Below are 16,676 nucleotides of genomic sequence, written 5' to 3'. Positions count from 1 at the left end.
TTATAGAAATAAAAACAATTAAAGAGAATATAATGAACATTCATATGTCAAAAAATTAAATAACCTAGATGAAATGGACAAATTCATTGAAAGACACAAACTACCAAAACCGACTGGAGAAACAGAAAATCTGAATAGACCTATAACAAGCAAAGATACTGAATCAATAATCAAAAACCTTCCAACAGAGAAAAGATCAGGACCAGATGGCTTCACTGGTGAATGCTATTAAATGTTTAAAGAATTTACACCAATCCTTCTCCAAATTTTTCAAAAAATAGAGGGGGGAACACTTCCTAACTTACTCTATGAAGCCAGTATTACACTGATACCAAAGCCAAAGACATCACCAGCAAAGACAACTACAGACCAATTACAGATGCAAAAATCCTCAATAAAATACTTGCAAACCGAATTCCGCAGCATATTAAAAGGATTATATACCATGATCAAGTGGGACTTAATCTGGGAATGCAAAGGTGGTTCAACATAGGAACATCAATCAATGAAATACACAATATGAATGATGTGGGGGAACCCACATGATCATCTCAATTGATGTAGAAAAAGCATTTGACAAAACCCAACACCTTTCATAATAAAAACAATCAACAGACTAGGAATAGAAGAGAGCCTCCTCAACCTGAAAAGGAGCCCACAGCTAATATCATAAAGTCAATTCCCGTAATTTGCAGTTACGTTCTACAAAGTCACCAGGAAAGCTGGATGAGGGAATATTGAACCATTGCTCCTAGGGGAAATAGAGGGTTAAGTTTCTGCGAGCTTCTGGTCACATTTTTGTTAACTGATCAATATAAAACCTTATGTGTATTTCTATTTAAAGACATTTAACATATATCGTTGATTCACTAACACTGAAGTTGCAGCCAACAGCACCATAACTCATGCAGGAACGATGCTTATTCTAATGTATGTATTTTCTCCCTAACACAGATCACAGCCTTCTTGCACTTAGGAACAACAGATAGCACTTCAGAATGATGCTTGAGGGCCATGTTAAACAGTAAAATCACCAACAAAAGCACAAAAATAAAAAAAAATATGGCATTAAATAAATCATGAAGAGGACCCTGTTTACAGTAGGAGAACTGAAACAAGAATGCAGAGAATCACCTTGTTCAACCTCAGCTGGGAAAATGTGTATTGGGAGACTCAAATTTTTGCCACTCTATGCTTGTCCACTACTATGCACTGAATTGTGTCCTCACATACAAAATTCATATGTTGAAGCTCTAACCCCCAATGTAACTATATTTGGAGATAGGACTTCTAAGGAAGTAATTAAGGTCAATTGAGGTCATTAAGGGTGAGGCCCTGATCTGACAGGATTAGTGTCCTTAGAAGAAGAGACCCCAGAGAACTCACTCTTTCTTGATCTGCCATGTGAAAAACCGCAAGAAGGCAGCCTTCTGTAAGCCAGGAAGAGAGCCCTTGCCAGAAACAGAATCAGCTGGAACCTTAATCTTGGACTTCTACCCTCCAAACTATGAGAAAATAAATTTTTGTTGTTAAAGCCAGCCAGTCTTGGTATTTTTATTATGGCAGCCAGAGCTGCCTAATACATCTACAAATGACTGTGGAAATGTTGTATTTATTTTGGGATTACATATAAAGTTTAGCAAGTAGGTGAATTCACAATTACAAAATATGCAAACAACGATGATCAACTGTATTTTTTTTTTTGGAGGAAGATCAGCCCTGAGCTAACATCTGTGCCAATCTTCCTCTACTTTCTATGTGGGACGCCTACCACAGCATGGCTTGATGAGCAGTGTCATGTCCGCACCTGGGATCCAAACCAGCAAACCCCAGCCCGCTGAAGCAGAATGTGCAAACTTAACCGCTGCACCACTGGGCCGGCCCCTCAACTGTACTTAATGGTGATAGACTGAAAGCTTTCTCCCAACGAGCAGGAATAAGACAAGGATGCCTGTTTTTATCACTGTTCCTCAAAATTGTACTAGAAGTTCTAGCCAGAGCAATTAGGCAAGAAAAAGAAATAAAAAGCATCCAAATTGAAAGTAAAGTCTAAAATCTCTATTCATAGATGACACAACCTTATATATAAAAAATCCTAAAGAATCCACAAAAAATTACTAAAACTAATCAATAAATTCAGCAAAGTTGAGGTATACAAGATCAACTTATAAAAATCAGCTGTGGGGCCGGCCCCGTGGCCGAGTGGTTAAGTTCGTGTGCTCCGCTTCGGCGGCCCCGGGTTTTGCTGGTTCGGATCCTAGGTGCAGACATGGCACTGCTCATCAGGCCACGCTGAGGCGGTGTCCCACATGCCACAACTAGAAGGACCCACAACTAAAATATACAACTATGTACTGGGGGCATTTGGGGAGAAAAAGCAGAAAAAAAATCAGTTGTATTTCTATATACTGGCAATAAACAATCCAAAAATGAAATTTAAAAAAACAATTTCATTTACAATGGCATCGAAAAGAATAAAATACTTAGGAATACTTGTACATTAAAAGCTATAAAGCATTGTGGAAAGAAGTTAAAGAAGACCTAAATAAACAGACTGATATCCTGTGTTCATGGATTAGAAGACTTAATATTAAAATATCAATATACTCAATCTACAGATTCAGTATAATTTCAGTCAAAATTCCAACTGTATTTCTGCAGAAATGGACAAGCCTCCATTCATATGGATCAAATTCATATGGAATTGCAAGGGACCCAGAATAGCCAAAACAACCTTGAAAAGAAAGAACAAAGTTGGAGGACTCACATATCTCAATTTCAAAACATACTATGAAGCTACAGTAATGAAAACAGTGTGATACTAGCATTAGAATACATATATATACATCCAGGGCTGGCCCCGTGGCGAAAATCATTGAGTTCAAGTGCTCTGTTTCGGCGGCCCAGGGTTTCACTGGTTCGGATCCTGGGCGCGGACATGGCACCGTTCATCAGGCCATGTTGAGGCAGTGTCCCAAAATAAGGCACCCTAGCATACTGAACATCTTACGTTGAAGGAGTTTGTGAAAATGGCAGGAGGAGGAAGGTCACTTTAACCTCCCCGACCTTGCTCTTCTTCCCTGAAAAGACATAAATCTCCTGTGTGAAAGGTACCCTCCCAGTATCAGAAGGGAGACATCCTTACCACCAGAGACAGGTAATTTATGGCTGAGAAGTCTGTATAAACAAACCTTGTTAATCTAATCCTTATCTTACAAGTTATTCCTTCACAATTTACCACCTCTAACCCAAAACCCTTTGTCTTACCAATTCTTCACAAATTTGTTTTTGTCTAAAAGGTATAAAAGCTTTCTGCTCTGGGCACTTTGTATTTCATTTTTTTGTGAAGGCTCCTATGTACATGTACATGTAAAGTTTCATGACCTTGGATTTGGCAATGGATTCTTATAAATGACACCAAAAACACAAATCACCACCACCACCAATAGACAAATGGGACTTCACCAAAATTTAAAACCTTTGTGCATCAAAGGACACTATTGAGAAAGTGAAAAGAAAATCCACAGAATGGAGAAAGAGTACTTAAGGGAAAACAAATGACTTTTTGGAAAAATAAATAGGTCCTTAGGAGAACAGACAAGAGATTTGATAGTTTTGTGACAATGTCTATCCTGGTGAAAGTTCCATGTAAACTTTCTTACAATTTATTGTAAGAAGAGTGTGTATTCTGCTGTTGTTGGGAAAAGCAGTCTATGGATACCCATTATATCCAGTTGACTGTGTTACTGAGTTTAAGTATGTCCTTACTGGTTTTCTGCCTGTTGGATCTGTCCTTTTCTGAAAGGTCTTGATGTCTCCAAATATAATAGTGAATCCATCCATTTCTCCATGCAGTCCTGCCATTTTTTGCCTCATGCAGTTTGATGCTCTGTTGTCAGGCACACACAAGTTATGGATTGTTATGTGTTTTTGGAGAATTGGCCCCTTTCTCATTATGTAATTTCCCTTTTTATCCCTGATAACTTTCCTTGGTCTGAAGTCTGTTCTCTAAAGTAAATATAGCTATTCCCGCTTTCTTTCAATTGGTATTAGAATGGTATCTCTTTCTCCAATCATTTATTTTTTATTTTTTTTAAAGATTGGCCCCTGAGTTAACAACTTGCCAATCTTTTGTTGGTTTTTTTTGCTTTTTTCTCCCCAAATCCCCCCAGTAAATAGTTGTATACTTTTAGTTGTGGGTCCTTCTAGTTGTGGCATGTGGGATGCCGCCTCAATATGGCCTGATGAGCGGTGCCATGTCCACGCTCAGGATCCGAACCGGCAAAACCCTGGGCCGCTGAAGCAGAGTGCACACGCTTAACCACTCGGCCATGGGGCCGGCCCCTCTAATCATTTATTTTTAATCTACACGTATCTGCAGCAGCAGCTCTGACTGCCCATGGGTCCTGTCCCCATGCTATTCCATACTATTCTCTAAATAAAAGAGCACTACTGCCAGGGAAAAAAAAAAAAAATCTACACGTATCTTTATATTTAAAGTGGGTTTCTTGTAGACAAAACATAGTTGGATCTTGTTTTTTGATCCACTGGTACAACCTTTTTGAAGGGCAATTTGTGTTAAACAGAAAGACTTCATTCAAGAATATTGCAATAGGGGTATCGCAATAGGCGAGAGAGATCAGGCTCCACCCCAAACACAACAAAGACAAGTTCATAGCCAAGGAGCAGGGCAAGGATGTCAGTGAATGGAACATTACTAAGAGATGACATCAAGAGCAGGGGGATTCTTGCTCAACTGACCTAACAGGATTCTTGTTATAGGCAGGCCAAAGTCATATACATCAAAGGTGGGGAACGAGGAACTTCAGATATCAAGGGTGATCAGATATTAAGGGTGGGATATTCTCTCTAAACTAACTTAACAGGATTGTTTACTATCATATATCCATATTCATAGCAGCATTATTCACAATATAGTCATGTGTCACTTAAAGGGGATACATTCTGAGAAATGCATCCTTAGGCAATTTCATCACTGTGTGAACATCATACAGTATTACACAAACTTAGATGGTATAGCCTCCTGCAGACCTAAGCTATATGGCACTAATCTTATGGGACCACTGTTGTATATGTGCTCTGTCATTGACCAAAACATCATTATGCAGCTCATGACTGTAATGAACTGGGCTGGTCAGGCCAAAGACAGGATGTGGGTCAAAGTCCAGACTTATTTCAAAAGAGGGCTCAGAGAAGGCTGACTAAAGTTTTGTCAAGGAGTGTCTTTGTCATGTATAATGTTTATCAAAATTAAAGATGCACATACTCTTTAATATTACGATTTTAATACTTAGAATTTATCCCATAAACATACAAGTGCACCCCAAGATATATGTATAACGATTATCTCCAAACCATTCTTGATAATAGCATCTAAAAGTCCAACAACAGAGGACTGGTTAAATAAATTAAGGTACCTACTTTTTCCTCTCAATTTTTTTTTATTGTGGTAAAACACACATAACGTAAAATTTACCATCTTAATCATTTTTAAGTGCACAGTTTTATGATATTAAATACATTCATAGTGCCATGTTACCATCTCCAGAACACTTTTCATCTTGTAAAACTAAAACTCCATACTCATTAAACAATAACTTTCCATTCTCCTCTTCCCCCGAGGCCCTGGCAACCAACATTCTACTTTCTGTCTCTATGAGTTTGACTACTCTTGATACCTCATATAAGTAGAATCATATGGTATGTCTTTTTTTGTGACTGGCTTATTTCACTTAGCATAATGTCCTCAAGACCTGTGTTGTAGCATATGTCAGAATTAATTTCTTTTTTTCTTCCTGCTTTTTCCCCCCAATCCCCCCAGAACATAGTCGCATATTTTAGTTGTGGATCCTCCTAGTTGTGGCATGCAGGACGCTGCCTCAGCATGGCCTGATGAGCAGTGCCATGTCAGTGCCCAGGACCTGAACTGGAGAAACACTGGGCCTCCTGAAGCAGAGCGCGTGAACTTAACCACTCAGCCTTGGGGCTGGCCCCAGAATTTCTTTCCTTTTTAAGGCTGGATAATATTTCATTGTACGTATGTACTACATTTTGCTTATCTATTCATCCATCAATGGATACTTGGGTTGCTTCCACATTTTACCTATTATGAATAATGTTGCTATGAACATAGGTGTACAAATATCTCTCTAAGACCTTACTTTCAATTCTTTACTTATATACCCAGACACAGAACTGCTGGATGATACAGTAATCCCAATTTCAGTTTTTTGAGGAACCTTCATATTTTTTTCTACAGCAACTATACCATTTTACATTCCTACCAACAGCTGAAAGGTACCTTCTTAAAATGAAATAATATGCAGCTGAAAAAAGAATGAGGTCTATCCATATGTGTTGGTACCAAAATACATGCAAAACACTAATCCAAGATGGAAGGTATAGAAAATATTACATTATTATCCTATTAAGAAATGTTAAAAATGGGTAGATAGATAGTGCAATATCTATAAAAAAAATGCTTTTGAGAAGACACACAAGAAAGTATTAATAGTAGTCAACTTTGGAGAGAGGCACTAGGAAACAGTAGCAAAAGGGAGGTTTTCTTTTTCATTTTATACCTTCCTATACAGTTTGTTTGATAGGAGCTATTCCACCCTTACTGGAGGTGGAACCTCTTTATTATTTCAATTTCTTACTTTGGGCATTTATATATATATTTATTTTTACATATACACATATGTGTGTGTGTGTGTGTATATATATGCTATAAAAGGTAAACATAAAATTGTAGGACAAGGAAGAGATTTTCAGAATTGGCTCATGCCACTGAACTATTTACTTATTTTTTGTGCTAATCAAACACCTTCAAACATACTTGATTAGTTATATTTCAGTAGTTTGAGTCATACCTTTGAGTGTTCTGAAAGGAAGTCTGGAAGGAGATAAACTTGTGCCAGTAGCTCTGTGTAGTCACGACAACGAAAATAATAAATATGGGAAAGAATATTTTCAAGAGTGAAATCCTCCAAAGCTTTTGAGTACTCTGAAATAAACAACAAAACGCTATTAAAATAATTAGTTTTACCTGTTTTGATTTATTGGTGACTGTGGGAAAACAATGTCTTTGAATAACAAAATGCTTCACTGTAAATAGCAAAACCATTCACTTTAATTGAAAGACAAAACTGTAGCAAAATTATTATAAACTATCATTTCATCATTCCTGGTCTCTTATTTTTATCTTTCCATTGTTTCCTTATATACTAGGCTATCTAGAAATTGTTTATACACATACACGACTAGAGTTTTAATGCCTGCGGTCTTCATATTTCTAGCTAATTTCCATTGAATAGAAGTAACATAATGGAATTCCTCTTGTTTTTTCCACAGGACTACAAATTAAGAGTTAAAAGGAATAATGCTCAAAAGAAGCATTTTTTTCCCTCTTAAACGTTGTAGTATAACTTGTTATTTAACTAGAAACAACAACAACAAAAATTCTGTCCTTAGATTGAATTTAAAAAAATAACCCGTTTGGTTTGGTACATATTTCAGAGAGAAACCAATTTAAAACTATTGCATTTTAAAATGTACTTAAGTTTTAACATTGAAAAAAAAGCCCAAGAAATTAAATTTCAGAAAACATTGCCTATTGCAAATATACATTTAAAAAGTTCTTTTTCCTTTGATGAGGAAGATTCATCCTGAGCTAACATCTGTTGCCAATCTTCTATTTTGTATGTGGGTTGCCACCACAGCATGGCCATGACTGGTGTAGTTCTGCACCTGGGAACTGAACACGGGCTGCCAAAGCAGAGAGAGCCAAATTTAACCACTAGGCCACCAGGGCTGGCCCCTAAAAAGTTCATTTTACCCAAAAAATAACAGCTTAATCACACACCAATCATTAAATACTCTCTATCCTAGTACCATACCTACAATATTTACAATAAGATTTTAAGACACTATTACAAATACACATTGTAATATGAGTAGCTTTAAGGACTTTCAGTAGATACACTGGTCATTAGTTAAAAGGAACACCTAGTACTCTCATGGAAAATAAAGATATCCAACGGCCGGCCCCGTGGCCGAGAGGTAGAGTTCGCGTGCTCTGCTTCAGCGGCCAGAGTTTTGCTGATTTGGATCCTGGGCGCGGACATGACACCACTTGTCAGACCATGCTGAGGCGGTGTCCCACATAGCACAACCAGAAGGACCTACAACTAGAATATACCACTATGTACTGGGGAGCTTTGGGGAGAAAAAGAAGAAAGAAAGAAAGAAAAAAGATTGGCAACAGATGTTAGCTCGTGTCAATATTTAAAAAAAAAAAGAGATCCAGCTGATTACACTCATTCAAAGGGAATACAGTCATGCACTGTATAATGATGTTTCCATCAACGATGAACTACATATACAATCGTGATGCTATAAGATTAGTAACATACTGCCTAAGTGTGTAGTAGGCTATACCATCTAGGTTTGTGTAAGTACCCTTTATGATTTTTGCACAATGACGAAATCGTCTAATGATGGGTTTCTCAGAATATATCCCCATTAAGCACAGGACTATACAAGCATCTTACGAAGAGTATTACGTTGTTTAAAACTTCTAGAGAAAAGAGTAAGGATTGCGTATCAAAAAATAAAGTAAGATAAAACAAACAAACCAGAAGCCATTTTAGAAATAATTGAAAGGTTGAATTAAAATTGCCCTAAAAAAATTTTTTTAATCACTTTATTTCCATATAACAAATGCAAAAAAACTTCCCAAACACTTTACCAATACAATTAACACAGACATGAAGTCAATTACATACTACTCAGAGCCCCATAAGGTCAATCCACTTAACGTTCCAAACATTTCCAGACATGGTTTTTCAAAGCTACCCTTGACTTTCGGGAAAAGTTGTGTGGAAGTCAACATACACTGAATGCACTGAATACACTGAAAGCACTGAGACAACATTTACTTTTTATTAAGGTGTCCAACATTAGTTCATACTTGGCAGGTCAGAGCACGATGATTTGAAGTCATGCACTGAAATACATACACAGGTTTAGCTACAGAGCTCCTGCAGCACGAAGTGAGGGCCATAAAAGGGAAAGAAAACGCCAGTCCAGGTTGTGGCATTTCTCATTTTTGTAAGGGAGATATGAGAGTTTAACACCCATACATTATCAAGTCATTAAGCTTCACGTTCCAAATGCTCTCTTGCTGAGGCTTGAGATGGGTACAAACGTAAATTACTTTTATTATACAGAAAAAACAGAATCACTTGCTAACTTACCCTCTCCCAAATGTGTTCCTGCTATAAGCTGAAGGTGCTGAATGCAGGCATTAGCAATGTCTACCACTCTATCAACCATAAAACTTCCTTCTGTATCAATAAATACTGCTTCACCTTCCACTCCTCCAAAACATTCTGGTATCTGCACATCTACTGCCAACTGCATACTGTCAAGAGAAAGTCAAATGACCAAATCATTATCATGATCATCTAAGACAATGTTTTTCAGACTCCAGATCACCACCCATTAGGTGCCACTAAATGTTTTATAAATGCAAATATACACCCCAAGGCAACAAAGGTGGGTGACTTTCCATGGCTCCAAATATATTTGAATCAATCGATGCTTGGATTAGGGGAAGGGTATGCCTATAAAACCATGATGAAAGATTATTTTGTGGTTTTTAGGCCTCTGGGAAAGGAACAACTTTCTTATTATACAAAAACATACTTTCAAACATTTGACTTTCAAATATATTCGCAGGAATTAATTATATAAAAAAGTAAAAGATTGCCTTTTTACTCTAATGACTACTTACCATGTTGCAAAAGAAATTTTTTTTTGGTGAGGAAGACTGGCTCTGACCTAACATCTGTTGCCAATCTTCCTCTTTTTTTCTGCCCCAAAGCCCCAGTACATGGTTGTATATTCTAGTCTTAAGTCATTACAGTTCTTCTATGTGGGATGCCACTGCAGCACAGCTTGATGAAAGGTGTGTAGGTCCATGCCCAGGATCCAAGAGGTAGAGGCAGAGTGTGCAAACTTAACCACTCAGCCACAGGCCAGCCCCAAAAGAAACATTTTTTTGTTATCAAAATAATTTTATCAATTTATCAAGATAGAGTGCTTAAGTAACACCAATGGTTGATTTTTGTTTGATGCACGCGTACACACACTCACAATTAAGAGCACACACCTGGCTTTTTTGCTTTCCTGACTGTAGAACCACAGCACAATACTCTATTACTTACATAAACGTTAGCTAGGCCCACCCTTAAGAGGGGAACATTTTATTTTACCATAATTGTGTTTTTCCAACACCTGGTGCACCACAAATTTCTGTTGTTTTGGTCAAGGGTACTCCGCCCCCAAGAATATTATCTAGTGCTGAACAGAAGGTAATTATGAAGTTCTGGGTATGCTCCTGCTCAAGCAGTTCCAGTGCTGTGCACTTCTTGCCTGACTCAGCTGTACCAACACATCTTGGTTTATTTGTGAGACATTCTCTTCTTACAATTTGCAGAGTTTCTAAGGCTTCCTCTTTAGATATCCCAACTTCTGAAAATAAAATAAAAAAACAAACAAACCTGATTTTAGAGATTTAACACAGTCGAACAGGCTAGTAGGTTGTCCTCATTAATTTTAATTATTAGATAACAAGAGTGATGTCAAGAGAAACATAAAAATGTAACTTTTCACTATTTAATTTCTCAAGTTAATAAAGACATTTACTTATATTTTCTCAGTCTCCACATACTTAAAAGATTTTTTTATTACCTCAGAAACCTAAACCTCTAAAGCATTTCTGAGTACCTACAAGAGTATCTCAGGAGGTAGAAATAAAAATGTACTAGCACTGAGTCCTTTTACTATCCCTATTGGTCTTAAGAAGCCATAGTTATCTTGTTGTCTGAGGCATACAAATTATTTTCTCGCAGAGAATGAAAATGGCCTCTTTAATGGACTAAAACGGGATGCAACTTTAGAAGTGCATAGGCATGTATCATTCATAATAAAAATTTTTCATGGAAACGCTAGTATGAAAAATTCATGTATCACTCCAAACTATTTAATGAGAACAATTATTTGAAGCACAAATATTTTAAACAATACACTTATGCTTCCTCAACTACACAGTTTCATTCCTATCCAACAATATAGCATACTCGGCAGTGAAAGATTTAAAACAAATAGTTAACATTGGGTGTACAACATTTATTCTTGAGCGGCAAGTTGGAAACTCCTTATTTTTCATTGTTAAGGGCAATGATTTAAAATTCTGTTCTATCTTAATAGCACAGTTCTCGGCAAACTGTAGTATAATGTGCACAGTGAGACTGACCGCAGACGGCTTCATTTTGTACCTCAGGATACAGTGGTTCCCACCAACAAACAATCTAGTGTTCTGGAATGTGAGGTTTTGTTTTTTTTCAGTGAATTACATAAGAAAAGCGATGTCTTCTTTCTACTGCTTTCTCCAAGTTCTGGGGATTCTATTCCCTTTCTCACTCTTACTATCTCTAGTCCTATTGATGTGGATTAAGGCTGCCCCAGGTAGAGAAACCCAAGGTGACCTGGCCTACATGCAGATCTATGTGACCCGGTGGATTTTTATGGTATGAATTAGGGCTGCCCCAGGGAGAGAAGCCCAGCATCCTCACCTACATGCCGATCTATATGACCAGATTCGTATCTAAAATTATATGACCGCACAATAACCAGACCCCATCTGCACTGAAATCATTTAATGACTTTTTACATCATCTTTTCTTTTTCCAGTAAAATAAGTCACATACCCGTGCCTTGTAAATTTAGCCCTAACCCTCAACTCAGGGCAGCAGCTCTTCACTGCCCATGGGTCCTGTCCCCATGATATTCCATATCATTCTCTAAATAAAAGAGCACTACTGCCAGACCTTGAGAGTCCAAGAAATCTTTCTTTCGATTCCTTGGCTCACCAACCCCGCATCACTATCTCGAATCCTGCATTTCTCAAATTTAATCCTCACCCCTTGGATTTTGAAACAGCGAAAACAAGGCAGCTTGTCTGGGGTCCAATCTTGGCCCCATAACTACCTAGCCCAGGCATCAGGAAATGTTATTTAACTTCCCCAAGCATCAGTTCCTCCATCTATATTGGACATAATACACGTGAGAAGGTTCTTTAGAATATAAACGAGATAATCCTCAGGGCATTCAGCAGGCACTGGCAGAGAAAGCAATTAGTAACTGTTTTCGAGACCACAGTTCTAACCATTCAAACCATGTTTACGTGGAGTCACGGAACCGTTTCACGTCGTAAACGCAGCGGCGGGCGGCAGCAGAACCTGGCGGAGACCGGCTGAAGCCTGAAGGCGGGAGGATGGAGATGGAGATGGAGATGAAGGCGGCAGAGACGGCGGCCAGTGCGCCTCGGCTTGCCGTCGGGGGTCGTTACCTTTGCTGAGCTCGGAGGGTTTCACCTCTAGGAGTTCCTCAGCAGTCTGGAAACCTGCAGACACCAGCTTCACCCGCACCCCTGGGGACAGAGGGAAACTCCCTAAATCCCGCTGCATTTCAAAGCCGGTCTCCACGCGCGCAGCCGCGCACACGCAGAGCCGCGAAAACCCGGGCAGCCAAACCCGGATCGCCCGCTCTCGGCCGCGCCGAGTGACGTCAGACGTAAGGCGGAAGGGGCGGGGTCTAAGGCCTGGCTGCATGTGGCCTTGGGCCTTGGGGCTCTGTGGAAGCGTATCAAGTTTTCACAGGTCCACAGCATTTCCATTGTGATTCTTCCAAATCGCACTTAAGGTTTACCCATCAAACGTACATCCTGACAATAAAAGGATGGATGGATGGAGACCGCAGGATGGAGAGCCAGGCCCAGTGAACCCTACACACCACATTTCCTCCCCTGCGTCCTGGACCGTTGGGTGGAAACCTCAGGGTTGTTAATAGGAATGATATCCCCGAGTGGGAGTAACACATACACACTAGGCAGTTACGGGTTTCGGGTATGGAATGGTCTAAAAGGAAGAATCTGCGTCCTCATTAGAGGGTTCCAGTCTCTTGGCTCTTCTCGCCCCCTGTCCCCCCGCCTGCCCCCCTCGCGTTTCCCGCCCTCGCCCTCGCGAGGGATTGTGGGCCAGCCCCCCAGCGCGCAGGAAGAACTAGGCGCCCGATCGCCACCCCCACCCACGCCAGCCCGCGAGTGCAGTCTGGAGCATGGTGGTTTATGAGACCGTTAGTTCTTCACGGCCTGCCTAACTTAAGAAGTAGCTGGAAACGTAAGCAAGTAATGTCCACGTGTCGCGCTGGGCATGGGGTCCCCCCGGGCCTGAGAGGAAGTGGTTGGGCTGCTCAAGAGGTCCTGCTCTGGTACAGAGTTGGGAAGGGACCGCTTCTAAAATAGAGAACTCGGAGGGAATTGAGAGGCGGTTTGGAAGGTGGTTACGAAGTGTTCCCTTGCCTAGTATGTTTTATTTACGGGAGTAATTCATTGCCTACCTTGTGCGATGATTCTTAGCCTTGGCTTTTCTTTCTTGCTTAAATCTTAAGAAAGATTTTTTAAGGGCAAATCAGAGCCTTTAAGTATATAAGATCTGAGGGAGGAAACATGTTGAGCACGCTAGCAAATACCACGCATTTCAAATGCTTACAACCATGCCGCGAGGAAGATAGGGACATGGAAGCTCAGAACACAGTTTTCTTAAAGCCAAAATTAAAACCTGGTACCCATTTTTCCACCCCGAGCTACCCCCAAATTCTGAGCTCCTCTTGGGGTGGGGGGTGGGGAATGCAAGAAGTATTTGTCCTTCATTTGGTAGGGCAAGGAAAGTCTGGTAGGACTGGTCAAAATGTGGTTTGTTTGCCACTTGGTACATTGCTTAACTTCTGGTATGATCCGCATCTGGGGGCACGTTGGGCATTGCATAAATGTTGTCCGTAGGGAAAATTCGTGCTTATCCTTATAAGGCAACCAGAGTCTTGGGTGAAGAGACGGTGTTATATTCAGCGATGGCTCTTCAGTTAGTTTGGTCGAACTGAATGGAATCGGTCGTGTTTTGAATTTTGTTTCATTGGCAGTGGAGAGTTAAGAAACTAGTCGACTCTGTAGCTATACAATTATGTGTTGGTATTGTGACCCTTGGGTTGTTTATAATTATTGTTTTCGTCATCATCTTAAGATTTCTTTAATGCAGTTTGCTCTATATTCCAACTGCAATCCAGGTTTTGAGGCCAGGTACCAAGAACTAAACAAAGCTATGGGATTTTTATGGAAGGTGCACCTTCCTATGGTGTCAGGTCTTCTCACATATTTTCTTTAGAGAGGGAAGAATTGAATGATTTAACAGGTAAACCATTTAAAACATTTTCTGTTAAACAAGCATTAATGAAGTGTAGAGTAAAATGCAAATACAAAAATAAATTTTAAGATGAACATAAGACTTTGAAGAAAGATCCAGTTTAAACTGGATCCTTCGGTAGTCTCCCAAAGCCTCCTGAGAATGTTTTTATTTTCGTTTGTAATTTGGGGTTACTTGATGAAAAAGTTTGAGAGGCACTGCTATAGGCAAATGAGCATGAGCTGTGAAGTCATACAAATTTGGGCTTATATCACATCTCTGGAAGTTACCACCTGTGAAACTTTCAGTAAGTTACTGAGTTTTCTCACCTGCAAGTAGATAATATTTCATGGGGTTGTTGGAAATATTAAATAAACAGATATAAAATATTTATCACAGAAAAGGTGTATAATAAACCTTAGTTTCTTTCTCCATTTTAAAATATTCTAATGTGTATGCAGTTGAATAAAGTCTTGTTGAACACCTAGCTCAGCAGAGTGCTAATACTGTGAAACTTTTTCTTTAATGCCTACAGTTGTAAAGGGCCAAATAAAAGTGCTTTTATATATTTTATTTTATTTGACTTGATGATTATAATATCTTGTGAACAGTTTACAGGGATCCCTATTTAAAATTAGCACATCGAAGATTGGATCACTTAGGCAAGATTAAATATTTATTAAATGCTAGTAATGTGCAGGATGACAGGGCAAACAAGACTCTGCCCTCGTGGTGTCTGTAATCACTCAGGATCATTATTGGGTATTTCTGACTTGTGTTACATTTCCTGTCCTTTCTAAGGATAGGAATGAGCTATTGCTGTCAATATCTGCAGTTAATCTAAGTGTTTAAATAAGGAGACATTTTCATGGTGACTGGGCTATTTTCTAGAGATATGGGAGAGGAGTAATATGAATATTTCTCTTATAGTTGAGGAAAAGTTTGTTTTCTTTTAGTCTAAGAACATAGAACTTTTAAAAATGGTGACCTTGCATGTTCAAGGGGATTAGGGATTAGGAGAGAGAAATGAATGCTGCTTGGACTGAGAAAAAACCCCAAATCAAAGCTTAGCTTTAGACGTGGTTATGATAAGGCTTAAGGCCTCAAACATATATATCTGGAGTAGCAATATCAATTGCACAAGGCCTTATACATAGTAGAAGTTCAATATATATTTGTTGTCCGCAGACTTTCTTGAAACATTCTTCTCACTTGACTTCTGTGATGTCACATTCCTGATTTCCTTCCTGCCCATCTGGCTTTTGTGTCTCCCTTGCAAGCTCATGCTCCGGGCATGAAATGTTAGAGTTCTTTTGAGGCCCCTATAGCAGAGCTGACTACTCTGATTTGTTCTTTCCTCTCTTGTTCTCCCTCATTCTCTCCCTCTCTGTATTTCTCTCTGCTATCTGATTCACATTCACGGTTCAGTGACTATATGCCAGTGATTCTTAAATTTATGTTTCTAGCCCTGACCTGTTCTCTGACTTCCATATGCAAATACCTAATTGCCTCCTCGACAATAATAAAAATGATAATAAAAAAAGTTTCCAATTCAGCCTATCTTAAACCTAACTCATTATCTTCAGACCACTGCCAGCCTTGTCCTCTTCCTGCATTCCCTGCTTCCAAGAACTGAATATCCATCCTTCCATCTGCACAAACCAGAAACCTAGGAATCATCCTCAATACCTCTTCCCCTTTCACTCCCTGTGTTCAGTGTATCCACAAATCCTATCAATTTTCTCTCTAAAATATTTAGATTATGTTCATGTCTCCCTCCCTAGACCAAGCTCCCACCATTTCTCATATAGGTACTGCAAGAGCCTTTTAGTAGTCTCTGCATCTTGTCATCTCCCCTCTAGTCTGTTCTTCAGTGCTGCAGCAAGTACGTTTCAGTTCTTGTCACTCCGTATTTTGCTTTTAGGATAGAGACCAAATTTCTTAAGGTTTACAAAAAGCCTTGCATGGTCTGACTCCCGTTTACCTCTTTAGCAGCATCCTTTTCCTCCCTCCCGTTTAGTCTCTACACTTCAGCCACTCTGGCCCCTAATTCCTTGTGTGTGCCAGACTTTACCCCACAACAGAGCCTTTGCACGTGGCTATAATATTAACTCTCCCTGCTTCACCCTGTTAGCTACTGTTTATCCTTCATTGACCCCTTCTCTGACCCTGAACCTCTACCTCCAAGAAACCCCCTCAAAACTAGGTAAAGTCTCCCCTTTAAGGCTCTCATAGCACCAGATCCTTCGTGTGGTCATTTATTTAACATATGTCTCCCCAGCTAAACGGAAAGCTTCAGTAGAGTGTGGACCATGTGGGCTTTACTCACTATTGTTTTCCTAGAGCCCCTAA

The 16,676-nt window shown here is 39.4% G+C and overlaps 2 protein-coding genes across 10 annotated transcripts in view; one reads left to right on the top strand and one right to left on the bottom strand.

The window, feature by feature from the left end:
- The window catches only part of RAD51C (RAD51 paralog C), a 30,960-nt gene extending 18,306 nt beyond the window's left edge, over window positions 1-12,654 (bottom strand). The window contains exons 1-4 of the mRNA XM_008543352.2: window positions 12,437-12,654; window positions 10,299-10,557; window positions 9,279-9,445; window positions 6,894-7,027 (exon numbers count right to left, since the gene is read on the bottom strand). Of these exons, the coding sequence (XP_008541574.1) occupies window positions 6,894-7,027; window positions 9,279-9,445; window positions 10,299-10,557; window positions 12,437-12,554 (678 nt within the window). The 5' untranslated portion in view covers window positions 12,555-12,654. The remainder of the gene's footprint in view (window positions 1-6,893; window positions 7,028-9,278; window positions 9,446-10,298; window positions 10,558-12,436) is intronic.
- Window positions 12,655-13,108: 454 nt separating this feature from the next.
- TEX14 (testis expressed 14, intercellular bridge forming factor) overlaps window positions 13,109-16,676 on the top strand; it is a 131,022-nt gene continuing 127,454 nt past the window's right edge. For 6 of the 9 annotated variants that reach the window (XR_011523402.1, XM_070562290.1, XM_070562287.1 and 3 more), the window contains exon 1: window positions 13,111-13,265. The gene's annotated coding sequence lies outside the window, so the exon portion shown is untranslated. Of the gene's footprint in view, window positions 13,266-16,676 lie in introns of all 9 variants that reach the window. The other 3 variants (XM_070562292.1, XM_070562291.1, XM_070562284.1) reach the window with 2 other exon arrangements.

Source organism: Equus przewalskii, chromosome 10 (genome assembly GCF_037783145.1).
Source record: "Equus przewalskii isolate Varuska chromosome 10, EquPr2, whole genome shotgun sequence".
Classification (NCBI taxonomy): domain Eukaryota; kingdom Metazoa; phylum Chordata; class Mammalia; order Perissodactyla; family Equidae; genus Equus; species Equus przewalskii.
Note: the sequence above shows the minus strand (reverse complement) of the source record. Positions and strands in the feature narration are given on the sequence as shown.